This window comes from Sus scrofa, chromosome 15 (assembly GCF_000003025.6).
Source record: "Sus scrofa isolate TJ Tabasco breed Duroc chromosome 15, Sscrofa11.1, whole genome shotgun sequence".
Taxonomy (NCBI): Eukaryota; Metazoa; Chordata; class Mammalia; order Artiodactyla; family Suidae; genus Sus; species Sus scrofa.
In genome coordinates this window covers 16,119,942-16,137,059 of record NC_010457.5, presented here as the reverse complement: position 1 = coordinate 16,137,059, position 17,118 = coordinate 16,119,942, and the positions used below count along the sequence as shown (strand labels likewise).

The window sequence follows — 17,118 nt, the reverse complement described above, 5'->3', positions numbered from 1 at the left end:
AATTGTAACTATATATGCTCCCAACATAGGAGCACCTCAATATATAAGACTACTGCTAACAGCTTTAAAAAGAGAAATTGACAATAACACAATAATAGTGGGGGGCTTTAACACCCCAGTTACAGCAATGGACAGATCATCCAGATGCAAAATCAAAAGAAAACACAGGCCTTAAATGACGCATTAGACCAGATGGACTTAATAGATATTTATAAAATGTTCCATCCAAAAAGATCAGAATACACATTCTTCTCAAGCACATATGGAACATTCTCTAGGATAGATCACATTCTGGGCCACAAATAAAGCCTCAGAAAATTAAAAAAAAATTGAAATCATATCAAGCGTCTTTTCCAACCACAATACTATATGACTGGGAATCAACAACAAGAATAAACCTGCAAAAAAACACCAACATGTGGAGACTAAACAACATGCTACTAAACAACCAATGGATCACCTGAAGAAATCAAAGAGGAAATAAAAAAAAGATACCTAGAAGCAAATGACAACAGAACACAACAATTCAAAAACCTATGGGGTGCAGCAAAAGCAATTCTAAGAGGGAAGTTTATAGCAATATGAGCTCACTTCAGGAAACAAGAAAAATCTCAAACAACCTATTTTATACCTAAAGCAACTAGAGAAAGAAGAACAAACAAAATCCAAAGTTAGCAGAAGGAAAGAAATCATAAAGATCAGAGCAGAAATAAATGAAATAGAAATGAAGAAAACAATAGAAAATATCAATGAAACTAAAAGCTGGTTCTTGAAAAGATCAACAAAATTGAGAAACCTTTATCTAGACTCATCAAGAAAAAAAAGACAGAGGACCCAAAACAATAAAATTAGAAATGAAAACGGAGAAGTTACACCAGACATCACAGAAATACAAGGGATCATAAGAGACCACTATAAGCAACTATAGGCCAATAAAGCAGACAACCTAGAAGAAATGGACAAATTCTTAGAAAGATACAATCTTCCAGAGCTTCCTTGCCTTCCTGCTTTCCTCTCTTACAAGTATCCTATCCTAACAAATCTGTTTCTTGCCTATCACTTTGTCTCTCACTGAATTACTTCTTCATGGAGGAATAAAGAACCTGAGCCTTGCTGAGACCAGACACAGGTTGTTTCCATTGGCTTCCACTGCCCAAGGTTGAGACCAAGTCAGACCAAGCCGAATGCAGATGACTCAGCCAAGATCAGCAGAGCCAGGCCCAGATAAACTGACTGGAGGACTCAGAAATCATTGTTTTAAATCATTGGATTTAGGTTCTCAACTGAGACAACCCTGTAATAAGAATGGCAGATTAACAGGGGAAAAAAATGAACAGAAGTTTAATAACACATATACCTATGGTAAACAAGTGAGAGACCCAGGAACACTGAGTAGCTCCCTGAAATGGTTCAAGACATGACCTTAAAAACCATCTGCAGTGAAATACAAAAGAAAATGGTGGGTGAGGATGACAGGGGTGTAGGGAGCCAGTTATGGGCTTAAGATACTTATCAGACCCTTACCCCAAAATAATTCATGGCAGCCTATCCCTTAAGGACAAGTATTCCCTTTCTTGTGTCAGACTACAGTCTTGTGGCTTTGCCTATTTGGTTAGAAACCCCAGCTTTTGGTTTTGTCCCCAGACCCCCAGATTCCATCTGTTTGAAATCAGTCTGCAGTTCTCATTTCTGAGGTTTGCTGGTGCTGTCTGCTTCTCGCTCCCCAAATTCTACACTGAAAACTACTGGGTAGTTACTGGTTGAGGTTGAAATGGTCTGACTTAAAAGCCATGGTCTAGGATTGGACTGGGTTGGATTTAAGAACTGAAGTGGGTCTAGGATTAGAGTGGGTCTGATTTAACCTGGACTGACTCCAGTTTGAGGACTTGGGTGAGTACAATTTTGTTCTCAGGAAAGGCTACCACAAACAAAAATAACAACAACAACAACAAAACTAGGCATCTTCTCCACAAATACCTATCTCATGGTAAAATTTTAGAATGGAAGCTATAAGGTCTCTGTTTGCATTTTTATTTTATTTATTTTTATGCTTTTTAGGGCTGTACCCACAGCATATGGAAGTTCCCAGGCTAGGGGTCAAATCAGAGCTACAGCTGCCAGCCTATGCCACAGCCACAGCAATGTGGGATCCGAGCCATGGCTGTGACCTACACCATAGCTCATGGCAATGCCAGATCCCCAACCCACTGAGCAAGGGCAGGGATCGAACCCACATCCTTATAGATAGTAATTGGGTTCATTACCAATGAGAACTCTTCTGCTTGCATTTTTATATTCATGACTCTCTCTATATATGTATATATATGATATTTTTCTACCTCCAAATTGCCAAAATTAATTTACAAAAGAGTTCTATTTAAATGGCCTAAAGAAAAGTAGGCACTTATATGAATTATATATTCATAATATTCTTAAAAATATAATAAAAACTCAAATGCTTTTCAGATTCACATGATCTGAGATAAAAGCTAGTTTAAGTTTTTTATTTAATTAAACATCTTTAGAGTTATTGATGCTAAACATAATTTAGACATAAAATTTTTATTTTACCTAGGCTTACTAAAGGTTAAATAAGCTCAAATTATGTCTTACAAAAATTGACAGCAAGAAAAATAGCTTGAGATAATGGCTTACTTTGATATCTCATGGAGTTTCGTGGGTAACTTTAATGTAATTGTTAAGAACAAGAAAATTAAATGGCTGAAAGTAGGATTAAAAAAAAAACTTTTAAAAGTTTCCCCAAATCTTTTCAAGAAGCTAAAAATCTTGAAGCTAATTTAAATGATACATATCCAGATTATTTCCAAATGAACCAAAATACTGAAATATTACTGAGCACAGATTTATCCAGTTTTGCTTCCCTTTATCAAAGAATTAAAGATATTTGGGTCTATTAATAAGCATGTTTTGTGCCACACTGAAAAATTTTCTATGAGAAAGCACAGGTTTCTGAAAATGAGATTATAAAACATGTTTATAAATTTACCAAAGCACAGAATGCTAGTTTAAGGGACAGTCACAACTGTTTCTTTACTTTCACTAGTAATTAAACTTACCAATGGTTAAAAATTCTAATGCATGTAACTAAAACTACTAGAAATAATAGGGGCAACATCCCTGTATGCAAAGAGAGAAGTGTATTTTCAGTAAAAACAAAAACAAAAACAAAAAAACCATGAGGAATGGAGATGTTTTGTGGAGGGAAAGGAAAGGAATTTTGTCCTAAAATGAGTTTGTTATTTCAGAAAAAGAAAGAGAAAAATAGAACACAATCTAAATTCAAAAAAGAAAATTGCAGAGTGTTTGTAAAAAAGAAATTTGAGGAAAGGAATTTTATATGTGGTCAAGCTGGATGAGATTAAATGAATTTGTTATAAGGATTTTAAAAATAAGCTTGAATATCAATAGTGTACTTATATAGAACACGATTTTCTTCCATCTGCTGAAAGAACAAGTTTTATTGGATTGTTGGTATGCTTTTAATAAATTATAAACAGAAGTTTTTATTTACCTTGTAAGTAAGTGATCTGTCTAGAAAACAAAAGTTTTGTATCTGGACAAAATAATTACCTGTATCTTTTTCGCTGAGTCTTTGATTACTTAAGAAAATTGAATCTTTTCTATTAAAAAGCTAAGGGTTTTTTTGTTTTTTTGTTTTAGGTTTTGTTTTACAATGACTTAACTTTCTGTATTTGCCTGCATAGTCTTCAGTTGTCACTATGGTTAAATAAATATATTTTGTTTCATAGTGACCTATGATCCTATTTGACCAAATGTTTTAAAAGCTTTTGACATTTTTGATAAACTTCCCCAAATTAAATTCTAAGCAAAATCTTTTTGACCTCAAACTAACTTTGGGATTTTCCAGAGGGCTCCAGAAACAAAGCAAAAGGTTTGTGCTCTCTCCTTATAAAAAGGGAGACATTACAACAATTAAGTGCATTTGATATGTTAAATTACCTGGAAGCATTGTCAAATAAGAACACAAAGGCTTCTTTACGATTTATTTGCATAGGTATATGTATATGTGTTCCAGAAATTATGACATTTTTAAAGGAAAAAAAAAAAAGAAAGATACAATCTTCCAAGATCAGGAAGAAATAGAAAAAGTGAATGGACCAATCACAAGGACTGAAATTGAAACTGTGATTTAAAAACTTCCAACAAACAAGGATCCAGGACCAGATGGCTTCACAGATGAATTCTATTAAAAATTTAGAGAAGAGGTGTTCCCATCATGGCTCAGCTGAAATGAATCTGACTATCCATGAAGATGCAGGCTCGATCCCTGGCCTTGCTCAGTGTGTTAAGGATCTGGTGTTGCAGTGAGTTGTGGTGCAGGCTGGCAGCTACAGCTCCGATTTGACTCCTAGTCTGGGAACCTCCATATGCCATGGGTGTGGCCCTAAAAAAGACAAAAAAAAAAAAAAATTAGAGAAGACTTAACACCTATCCTTCTGAAACTATTCCAAAAAAAAATTGCACAGGTTGGATCATTCCTAAGCTCATTCTATGAGGCTACCATCACTCTGACACCAAAACCAGAAAACTACAGGCCAATATCATTGATGAACATAAATGTAAAAATCCTCAACAAAATACTAGCAAACTGAATCCAACAATTCATTAAAAGGATCATACACCATGATCAAGTGGGATTTATCCCAGGTTGTAAGGATTCTAAAATATACATAAATCAATCAGTGTGATAATACCACATTAACAAACTGAAGAGTAAAAAACATAAGATCCTCTCAATAGATGCTGAAAAAGCTTTTGACAAAATCCAACACCCATTTCTGAGAAAACTCTCCAGAAAGTGGGCATAGAGGGGAAACTAATTCAACATAATAAAGGCCATATGTGACAAACTCACAGCTACCATCATTTTCAAAGGTAAAAAACTGAAAGCATTTTTGCTAAGACAAGGATGTCCACTCTCACCACTTTTATTCAACATAGTTTTTTAAGTTCTAGCCATGACAATCAGAGAAGAAAAAGAAATAAAAGTAATTCAAATTGGAAAAGAAGAAATAAAACTGTCATTGTTGGCAGGTAATCTGATACTATACATAGAAAATCCTAAAGATGCTACCAGAAAACTATGAGAGTTCATCAATGAATTCAGTAATGTAGCAGAGTACCAAATTAATACAAAGAAATCACTTGTATTCCTATACACTAACAATGAAAGATTAGAAAGAGCAACTAAGGAAACAATCTCATTTACCATTGCATCAAAAAGAATAAAATACCTAGGAATAAACCTACCTAAAGAGGCAAAGGACCTGTAATTCTGAAAACTATATGACACTGATGAAAGAAATCAAAGATGACACAAACTAATAGAAGTACCATGCTCTTGGATTGGAAGAATCAACTTACCCAAGACAGTCTTCAGATTTAGTGTAATTCCTATCAAATTACCAATGACATTTTTCACAGAACTAGAACAAAAAAATTTTAAATTTGTATGGAAACACCAAATCTCTGAATAGCCAAAGCAATCTTTCTTTTTTTTCCATCTTTTTGAGGGCCACACCTGCAGCATGTGGAGGTTCCCAGGCTAAGGGTCTAATCTGAGCTATTGCTGCCAGCCTAGCAATGCAGGATCCTAGCTTCATATGTAACTTACACTGCAGCTAATGGCAGCGCTGGATCCTTAACCCACTGAGCAAGGCCAGGGATTGAACCCGCAGCCTCATGGTTCCTGGTTAGGTTCATTTCTTCTGTGCTGTGATGGGAACTCCCAAAGCAATCTTGAGAAAGACAAATGGAGCTGGAGTAATCAGGCTCCTTGAATTCAGACTATATTACAAAGCTGCAGATACCAAAAGAGTAAGGTACTGGCACAAAAATAGAAATCAGTGGAACAGGATAGAGAGCCCAGAAATAAACCCATGCACCTATGGTCAATCTATCTCTGACAAAGGAGGTAAGAATATGCAATGAAGTTAAGACAGTATCTTCAATAAGTGGTGCTGGGAAAATTGGATAGGTACATGTAAAAAATAAAATGAGAATATTTTCTTATATCATGCAGAAAAATAAACTCAAAATGGATTAAAGACCCTAATGTAACACCAGATACTATGAAACTCTTAGAGGAAAATGTAGGCAGAACACACCTTGACATACATTTCAGCAATATCGTGTGTGTGTGTGTGTGTGTGTGTGTGTGTTTGGCCACACCCATGACATACGGAGCTTCCTGGCCAGGAATTGAAACCAAGCTGCAGCCGCAATCTACTCCAATGCTATAGTAATGCCTGATCCTTAACACACTGTGCTGGGCTGGGGACTGAATATTTGCCACCACAGAGACAACATTGGATCTTTAACCCATTATGCTACAGTGGGAAGGCCAGCAATATCTTTTTTGATCCACCTCTCAGAGTAGTGAAAATAAAAACAAAGATAAATAAAAGGGACCTACTTAAAGGCTTATGCACAGCAAAAGAAAACATAAAAAAAAACCCTGAGAAGTTCCTGTTGTGGTGCAGCGGAAATGAATCTGACTAGGAACCATGAGGTTGAGGGTTTGATCCCCCGGCCTCGCTCAGTGGGTTAAGGATCTGGTGTTGCCGTGAGCTGTGGTGTAGGTCGCAGATGTGGCTCAAATCTGGTGTTGCTGTGACTCTGCTGTAGGCTGGCAGCAATAGCTCCGATTGGACCCCTAGCCTGGGAACTTCCATATGCTGCAGGTGTGACCCTAAAAGGTCAAAAGACAAAAGAAGAAAACTTTAAAAAAAAAACCTGAAAAGATAACTCACAGAATGGGAGAAAATATTTGCAAAAGAAGCAACTGACAAGGGATTTATCTCAAAATATACAAAAATCTCATATACCTTTACATCAAAAAAAACCTCAACCTAATCAAAAATGGCCAGAAGATCTAAATAGATGTATCTCTAAAAAAGACAAACAGATGACCAAAAGGCACATAAAAATATTCTCAACATCACTAATTATTAGAGAAAGGCAAATCAAAACTATGAGGTAACACCTCACAGCAGTCAGAAGGGCCATCATCAAAAAGTCGACAAACAATAAATGTTAGAGTGTGGGGAAGAGGGAACTCTCCCATACTGTTAGTGGGAATGTATAAACTGATACAACTACTATGGAGAACAGTATGGAGGATCCTTAAAAAACTAAAAATAGAACTACCATACAATCAATCCAGCAATCCCACTCCTAAAAAACTAAACAGCCCTTTCTGGTGGTGACAACGTCCCTACGAGAACATGCCTCTCGCAAAGGATCTCCTTCATTCCTCTCCAGAAGAGGAGAAGAGGAAACACAAGAAGTACCTGGTGCAGAGCCCCAATTCCTATTTCATGGATGTGAAATGCCCAGGATGCTATAAAATCACCACCGTCTTTAGCCATGCACAAACAGTAGTTTTGTATGTTGGCTGCTCTGCTGTCCTCTGCCAGCCTACAGGAGGAAAAGCAAGGCTTACAGAAGGATGTTCCTTCAGACGGAAGCAGCGCTAAAAGTACCCTGAATCAAGATGAATGGGAAACAATCCCAATAAACACATTTTGGATACACCCTGTTTATTGTCTTGTTTTACTCCTAGAAGGTTCCTACCTCACGTATTCAGGGGCATCCAGAAGAGTGGACTCTAGAGTCATTTGGAGCAATTTGTGAAATAGAATGAAGGCAGTTTCCAAGTCAAAAGTCCATGGTGCTGAATATAAGGACTCCTTACCTAGAAAGAGGAAAGCTATTGATGCCGACATTGCAAAGAGGGTAAAGAGGATCTGGTAAGAACCCATGAACTTCTGGAGGACACCTGAACCTTCACGTTGATCTACATATTGGCAGAACAAAAGAAGACAATAGTTATTTAATATATTGGGGACAGATGTCATTTTTAAAAACTTATGCGGTCCTAAGAGTTAGCTAAGGCACTCAGAACCCAGCCCTTCAGGAAATTCTTTTGCTTCTTAGCAGAGAAAAAGAGGTGAACTATACTTGGCTTCTCCACCACTTTGGCTATCTCTAATGTAGTAAACTAAATTCTTGAGCCTCTCTCTTCAGCTTACAAAAGAATATTTAAATTCTCTGCCACTTTAAAATGCTTGTTAGTTTTCCTGCATACTTAACTCCTGGTGACATGCTGCTAAATTTGTGACAATCTATGGTGATTCAACTTTCAATTTTAATCCCTTTGCCCTGAAACATTTCTTTGGATCATCAATGACCTCTTAAATCCAAGGACCACTTGTCCTTTTTTTTACTCAGGTGACATTTCTAGGGAACATTCCGATTTGCATATGACCTTGTCCTCAATAAAACTCTAGACTTGTGTCTTTGAAGCATAAAAAACAAAACTAAACATAGAATATCTACAATCACTCCATAGAAAACCATAATTTGAAAAGATACATGCACCCCAATGTTCACTGCAACACTATTTACAATAGCCAAGACATGGAATCAACCTAAATATCCAATAGAGGATTGGATAAAGAAGATGTGGCACATATATAGAATGGAATATAAGTCGACCATAAAATAGAACACTACTGTGTAATTTGCAGCAACATGGACAGACCTAGAGATTATTATGCTAAGTTAAGTCAGACAAAGGAAAACATCACGAGATCATTAATATGTGGAATCTAATAAAAATGATACAAAAGAACTTAATCAAAAAAGAGAAACAGACTCAAAGATTGTGAAACCAAACATACGGTTACCAAAGGGGAAACACTGGGGGAGGAATAAATTGGGAAGTTGGGACTGGCATAACACATCACTATATACAAAATCAATAAGTAACAAGGACCTACTGCATACCACAGGGAAATCTACTCAGTACTCTTTGATAGCCTATATGGAAAAAGAATCTGAAAAAGAATATATATGCATATATATATATTTATATATATATGCATATATATGTAACTGATTCATTTTATTGTATACCTGAAACAAATACAACATTGTAAGTCAACTATATTCCAATAAATAAAAAAAAACCAAAACAGGAAATAAACATTAAAAACCCCAGAAAACACATGCACTTTAAGTACTAAGGATGTAATGTACAACATGATAAATATAACTAACACTACTTTAGGTTATACATGAAAGTTGTTAAGAGAGTATTTTTCCTTGAGATGAGAACTCAGTATATAATGTTTTCTATTTTTTAACACTATACGAGATGATACATGTTCACTAAACTTATTGACATAAGTCAAATCATTATGCTATACTACCTAAACTTACACAGTACTTTATTTTATCTCAATAAAACTGGAAGAAAAATAATAAAAAATGAAGAAAAGGAAAAAAAGAATAAACTTTAAACAAATGAATAAACCCATGCATTTTGGGGCAGGCAATAGTGCTCCTAGAACCATACCCTACAGATAAACTTCCACCGTAGCGGAATTGTATACATACAGTTACTCACTGTACTATTCATTTTAACAGTGTAAGAGTGTCCATTAACAGGGAAGTAATTAGAGAAGGTACAAAGAGAATTCCACATGACTGAAAAAACCAAACGTATGAGGAAATTATGTATGCATATAGAAATATCTGTAAAAAGTACTGTTAAATAAAAGGAAGCACCAAACTGCACGTGTCACATCATTATGAAAAATGAGGGGAAGAGGCGTGTGCATACTCATATACACACATCTGCTGTCTATAGATGCAAAAGGACAGGAGAACCCAGCAAACCTGGTTGCCTGCAAGGAAGGGAATGGATGGTTGGGGGTCAGCAACAGGATGAACATCTTTACTGACAACTTAAAGATTAAATTTGATGACAGCACTTTGTTTACACAATAAATGTGCTCCCCAGCCCAGACGGCTCCCACATTTGGCCTTGGCCAAGGCCTGGTCAGGGCCCAACCTCACCTGGGGCTGGATGTTGGCAGCCAGCAGGGCGTCAATGAGCCGCACATAGTAGTCCAGGCCTGCTTCATTGATGTACTTGGTGGTTCCATCAGGGAGGATGCGAGTCCAAGAGATGGAAAGTCGATAGTGGGACACACCCAGGTTCTGCAGGGCGACTACATCCTCAGCAATCTTGTGATAACTGTCACAGGCCATATCTCCAATGTCATTGTTCTCAATCTTCAGTGGTGTGTGAGAAAACGTGTCCCAAATACTGAGTCCTTTGCCATCTGCTCTCCATGCACCTTCGATCTCAAGACAAAAAGACATGCTCTAATTAAGTCATGTAGTCAAGCCCTCCCTGGTCAGCAGGTGAGTTCTGGCTCAGGAAGTAAGGGGGCATTACCTTTACTGGCCACCCCCAATTTCTGAACTCCTACAGCTTCCTGTACACACTTTCTGTATGTCACAGCACTGTCATGTTGCTCTTTGCAATTATGGGCTTGCTGACTGGCTTCGCTTTCACAAGACTGAGGTCTAGGCATTGTGTCTCTCATCTTCACAGCCTGGCAGTCAATGCAGCAGTGTCAGGTGTATGGTAGGTACACACTAAAAGTCTTAATGAACAATTCCATGTGCATCAACTCCAATTGTGGCTATAAAAATCCCAGTGATGCCAGGTGAGGTGTGGAGGCAGAATTTTTTTTTTTTTTTTTTGTCTTTTTAGGGCCATACCCATGGCATATGGAGGTTCCCAGGCTAGGGGTCCAATCAGAGCTGTAGCTGCTGGCCTACACCACAGCCACAAGAATGCAGAATCCAAGCCAAATTTATGACCTACACCATAGCTCATGGCAACACCGGATCCTTAACTCATTGAGTGAGGCCAGGGATCAAATCTGCACCCTCATGGATACCAGTCAGGTTCATTAATCGCTGAGCCACAACAGGAACTCAGATTTTTTTCTTTTTGTTTCTTTTTTGGCTGTACCCACAGCATGTGGAAGTTCTAGGACCAGGTATTATATTCGAGCCACAGCTGTGACCTATACCATAGCTATTGGCAACACCAAATCTTTAACTCACTATGCTGGGCCAAGGATCAAACCTGTGCCTCAGCAGCGACTTGAACACCTGCAGAGACAGTGCTGGATCCTTAACCTGCTGCGCCACAGCAGGAACTCCCAGAGTTTCTAGTCAGGACACATGTCACTGTTTTTGTGCCTCCTTTTTCTCCTCCCACCTAATCTATGGGGAGACTGACCACAAGCCACTGGGCAAATGCTTACCATTGAGCTTAGGCAGTTTGACAGGTCCAATTTCTATAATTTACATTAAAACATCTTTGCATATATGGTGTGATACTATGTGACTGGCTGCAAGTAAGATAGAATACTGGCATTCTAAACAAAACTGCATATTCAAGGGGAGTTTCCCAGTGGCCTAGTGTTTAGGATTTGGCACTTTCACCACTGTGGTCTAAGTTCAATCCCTGGTTTTGGGCAAAGATCTCACACATCAAGCTGTTGCTGTAAGCCACAGCCCCACCCTCCTCCAAAAAAAAAAAAAAAAAAAAAAAAAAAAGCATATTCAGGCTTGGCCTGCAGTTTTTGTGAAAGTGGCAGAGACCAGGGTCAGCAGGAAGGCACCCTGTGTGAGCCATGTGGATGGAGGTAATGGTTAGCTGGTTGGGAGACTAGTTAATGAAAGGGGACTGAGCACATAAGTGACTATGTTGACGACATGAGGAACAAGATTTCTCACCACTGGAGAAAGGAGAAACAAACATGAAAAGTGGGAAGGCTTCTATCAACCCTGTGGAGTTGAACTGGATTTGGATGTATCAAAATGAACTCATTGTTCGTAACATAGGTAAGATGTGGGTAGCCATGGAAATACATGTAAGTGCACATGTATGTGTGCATACATATATGTGTTACCTAGCTCTGTCCACTGAGAAGACCTAGAAGTAATGACACCTCAGTAACAGTGAGCACACTTAGCATCCAGAGCTTGGTCCCTAAATGCCTAGATCAGGATCCAGGTCTCATTTGTGAAATGTCTGCTTATAGAGAAGGGGCAAAAAGATACGAGCCCAAAATATCTTGTTGCACCACAAAGAATTAGGAAGGTAATCAAAGAGTAATGGGTCATGTCCAAATGACCCAGGATCCAGTTAAACTACAATCAACCCAGCAAAATATGGGACAATTTAAGCATCTAAATACATAACAACAGCAAAAGCAAAAGTATAACCCACTGGGGAAAAAAGGGCTTCTTGAGGCCATACTGATGATATAGATCAATATGTGTTTAAATAAGTGGGAGAAAAGACAAAGCTTGACCTTTCTGGTGAATGCCACCTAAAGAATATAGAAAATCACCATTTGTCAACTATCACAGTAGTAACTGATCCAGGCCTGTAGCCTGTGCCCTAGAATAAATCTCTAACCTCAGTCCAAGAATGAACACGTCTAGCTATAAACATGTGGGGCAGGGGTTCTCACCCATGAGCTATTTTGTCCCTGAAAAGATACTTGGCAATGTCTGGGGACATTTTCAGTTGTTACAATTGGGGGAGGAGTCTGCTGGCGTCTAGTGGGCAGAGCCAGGGATGAGGCTCTGGGATCAGAGCATCATCAGAGCTCAGGGATGAGGACTCATCGAAGAGTCCTCAGGAAAGCCCCACAACATCTTGACATTGGGCAAAAATGTCAGCTGGGCCAAGATGAAGAACACCTGGGAACAGGATTCTGTTTGCGTAAAGGAAGAGTAACAGGATCTGGTCTCTGAAATCTTGGCATTTCCTCAAGTGAACTTTCATGTATAGCGTTGGCCTCAGCCCCAGAGAGGTCCAAGAGCTATGGTTTTCTTCAGGCCACGAAACAGGATACATGAATAGTTTCTTTTTTTTTTTTTTAATTACTCAATGAACTGTATTACATTTATAGTTGTACAGTGATCATCACAACCCAACTTTATAGCATTTCCATCCCAAACCCCCAGCCCATCCCCCCACCCCCCTAACCTGTCTCCTTGGGAAACCATACGTTTTTCAAAGTCCATGAGTCAGTATCTGTTCTGCAAAGAAGTCATGGATACTTTCTGTGTTTGTGTGCTGAGTTAACATGGCAGAAATTGGTCTAAGAATTCACTATACTTTGGTAGTGAGGTCATCTGGGGGCAGCTACCCTCACCTTCCTCAGCAAAGTTTTTAGCAGCTATGGTCATCCAGAAAAAAACCCAAAGGCTGAGCAACCCAAAGTCCTGTCAGCTCACACCACTGACCCTGCCCCCTGCACACTGAGCACACAGACTCCCCACTCCTGTATCAAAGAAAATAAATGGAGGCAGCATAGGTAAAGCAAGGACCCACCCCTAACTGCCTGGGCAAGTCACTCTTCACTTTAATATCTTTTATTTTTCTGAAAAAAAAAAAAGGAAATTCTCATATTTTCTGCATTAATGAACTTCATTTAGCATGAATAAAGTGATCAACAGTATGAGGTTATTAGGACATCAGAAAAGCCCACACCCACACGATAACCGCTTTGATCAAATTATCTGCTTGCAAGAGCCTAGGTGAGAAATAAAGGGATCCAAGCTGAAAATCTTCATATCCACACGTCTTTGCCTAAGTGTTTCTGCCGGGCCCCACCTGCTCCATCTGGCCTGCTAACACCCATCTCAGCACAGCCCTTGTATCTGTGCTGGTCTCCCTGAATTTGGGGATGTGGAGAAGCCAGGCTGACTGGGAGGCGGCTTCCCAGACTCCCACCAAGTCACCTGCGTTTCCTGCCACAGGTCTATGGAAATCCCCCACTCGGGCCTGCCCACCCCTCCCCAAGCCCAGGGCCTGACACACAGTAGGTATGCAAGAGATGTTGAATTGCCCTTAACTCCTCCTCACCTGATATGCAGCAGTAGCCGCACTCCAGATGAAGCCCTCGGGAAACTGGCCATACAGAAACTCATCCTCCGCGGGCAGGGGCATGCCGTTGTTGGTGATGACCTCTGTGTAGTACCTGGCGGAGGCTCTTGCAGTGCGAGGTCTATTCACATTGTTGAAATCAACATGGTACAGTCCAAACTTGACTGTGTATCCGTTCAGCCACTCAAAGTTGTCCATCAGAGACCATGCTGCATAGCCTCGAAGGTCGACACCATCGAGCCTGTAGGCTGGAAACATTCCAGAGCGAGCAGTGGAGAGCTTTATATCAGGAGGGCAGGGGCCCCTGGAAGCCCAGCCAAGGGCTGGCTCCTCAATTCAGGGAGCCCTGCACCTTCAATTTGCACACACAAGTTAGGTCGGTCCCGAGAGACAGATCAACTAGTCTCTTTCTTTGTGTCAGCACGGATGCCCCCACAGCAAGAATTAATGCCTGATCTTTCCCAAATCAAATTCTTCGTTGGAGTAAAGGGACATGTCTGAAACTCACGAGTCTCAGCCCAGTTGAGAAGTCAAACACAGAAATGTGAATCAGGGAAGAGTATTGCTTTGGGGCACATGGAACCCACCAGAAAATAAGCTCTGTGTCAGCAGAGAGTTATTTGCAGTGTTCACTGCTAGATTCCCCAGCACCTAGAACAGAACTTGTCACATAGTAGCTGCTCAATAATCAATGAATGGACCCATGAAAATACTCTTGTGGGACTCTGTGTGTACATTTGGGGAGGTGGCCATCGCTTTCTTCAAAGGGAGAGGTAACCCCTGACGGGGAACAACTCACGGATTTAGGGCACAAAACAGAGATCTGACCGTGGTTTGTAATCCCCTCTGCCCCACCATTTCAGGCCATGGCATATGAATATTGGATGATTCTATAAGGGGGACATGAACCTTCACGTACCTTTCAAAGCTTCATTGATATAGGTTTTGTGGTAAAATATCCTATCGGTATCTTCCACTCCCGGATCTGTCAGCCCCACTCCGTTTTCTGTGATGTAAATGGGGATGTCGCCATACTCTTCCTTGATCCAGTTGAGCAGTCTTCGCATCCCCCAAGACGCAGCTCTGTTCACTGCTGTCGAAGGCCAGGAAGGATCTTCCTCCTCCGTCAGCTCCTGGTCGTCTTCGTAGGAGGGCGGGTTTAACCTGGGTGTTGCATGCCGCACGATTCTGGAGGAGTAGGTGTTGAGGCAGAAGACGTCGGCCGTGGCCCTGATGTAGGCCTTCTCTTGCTCAGTGAAGCTGGGCAGGCGGGACGTGGCTAAGTGCTGTAGCTCACTCCTGTTGCCCACTTTCCACTTCATGGCGTCGGGATAGTCTCCGTTGCGGAAAATGGGGTGGGCGAACCAGCCCAGTGAGAACTGTAGCATCCGGTCAGCTGCCTCCACGTCCCTGGGCACCCCCGGCGACTGGGGCTCTGCCCAGTGTGTACTGAGGCTCAGAGAGATGACCCCCTTCTGCTCTTGCCTGTATTTCTCATCGTACGTGTGATAGACCGTGGCATGAGCTTTGAGGATTGCATGGCCAATCCTGTAAGGTCCCGAGCCTGGGTCCTTCACGTTTGGGGGGAAATCCCCTGAGCCATACCCCAACCACGCCTGATACGTGGGCTCGTTAAAAGTCATCCAGAACTTGACTCTGTCACCAAAGGTCTGGAAACAAAAGTCTGCATAGCTGTTAAACAACTCAGTCAAGGCAGGATTCTCCCAGCCTCCAATATCCTGGAGGGCCTGGGGCAGGTCCCAGTGGAAGAGTGTCACCATGGGAGAGATGTTGCTTGCCACCAAGCCGTCGATCAGCCTGTTGTAATAATCGACACCACGTGTGTTGATGGAACTGTTTCTCCCGGTTGGGAAAACCCGAGACCAGGAGATGGAGAAGCGATAGGCCTTCACCTTCAAAGCTCGAAGCATATTCAGGTCGGCATCCAGTTGGTTATAGCTGTCGCAGGCTACGTCTCCAGTGGCATTGTCTTTCACGTTGCTCCCTGGGGTGTGGGTAAAGTTATCCCAGATGCTGGGGCCTTTGCCGTCAGCATCCCAAGCTCCTTCAATCTGATAGGCCGATGAGGACACGCCCCACAGAAAGTCATCCCGGAACGTGCCATGGTAGAACAAATCCCTCTCAAACTTGGGCTGGTTGGAGAACTTTTCCCAAACTACCTTAGCCTTGGAGGGCACCTCGGATGGAAAAGCGAAGGCTCTGATTTTCTGGGGGATGTCTGCTCTACTGGATGGTGGCTGTTCTTTGACTGCCTTGCTGAGGAGACTGTTCTTTTCAATCATGCTGGTGAGAAAGTAGGCAGATTTCCTGGGAGTCCTTGACCTGCTGCTGTCGTTGAAGTTGACGTGATACAGCCCAAACCTCTGGCTGTACCCAGAGGGGCCTTCGAAGCCATCGAGGAGAGAACGAGCAATGTAAGATCGAACATCCACAGAGTCCTCCTTGACAGCTGTGGAGAAAAACAAAATTGGGGTTGTGGTAAAGTCTTTGTTACGGATGTTGCTTTTTTATTTTTAATATTTTTAAAATAGAGACATTAATTTGGGGTTTGCTAGCACTGTGGCCGAGGAGATACAGATTCAAGAAGCCGTTGAGTGTCCGTCATGGTGCAGCGGGAACGAATCCGACTAGGAACCATGAGGTTGCAGGTTCGATCACTGGTCTTGCTCAGTGGGTTAAGGATCTGGCGTTGTCATGAGCTGTGGTGTAGGTTGCAGACGCGGCTCGGATCCTGCGTTGCTGTGGCTCTGGCGTAGGCCGGTGGCTACAGCTCCGATTCAACCCCTAGCCTGGGAACCTCCAGATGCCGTGGGTGCGGCCCTAAAAAGACAAAAAACAAAAAATAAAAATATGAAGAAGCCATCAATGAAATACAAAAACCCTCTGAAGAAAACAAAAACAAAAATAGAAGCACTTGAATGGTATTCCACAATCAAATGGGGGAAGCGTGGAAAGGCGATTCCCGGGAGGTCACATACATTGCTTGTCAAGAATTATGACTGTGCCTGGCAAAAAAAAGGGGGCTGGTGAAGGAAGGATTGGTTGGGGTCTGAAATGGTTACATAATTGCACATGGGCTTTTAAAGGTTTTCCTTTAGACATCAAAGTTTTGGAGGTAACTTGGGTTATCTTCAAAATATTAACCTTTTTTTTGCTCCTCATAATGAGCAAATGAAAAGTGCACAAAACCTGTCCAAAACATTAGGCCACATGTATGGCCATAAATCTCAGTCCTGCTAGTATCAGGACTTCTTGGTTTAAAACAGAATACATGAATCATC

The 17,118-nt window shown here is 41.0% G+C and overlaps 2 protein-coding genes across 2 annotated transcripts in view; one reads left to right on the top strand and one right to left on the bottom strand.

Annotated features, from left to right (window-relative positions):
- The window catches only part of LOC100625897 (lactase-phlorizin hydrolase), a 60,191-nt gene that overhangs the window by 17,408 nt on the left and 25,665 nt on the right, over positions 1-17,118 (bottom strand). Inside the window, 3 exon segments of the mRNA XM_021076419.1 lie at positions 9,907-10,197; positions 13,796-14,064; positions 14,736-16,286. Coding sequence (XP_020932078.1) covers positions 9,907-10,197; positions 13,796-14,064; positions 14,736-16,286 — 2,111 coding nt within the window.
- Positions 7,254-7,535, top strand: LOC100525613 (40S ribosomal protein S27-like). The gene has a single exon (XM_021076420.1). It carries the CDS (start codon positions 7,269-7,271, stop codon positions 7,518-7,520), a length of 252 nt encoding a protein of 83 aa, XP_020932079.1. The 5' UTR covers positions 7,254-7,268; the 3' UTR covers positions 7,521-7,535.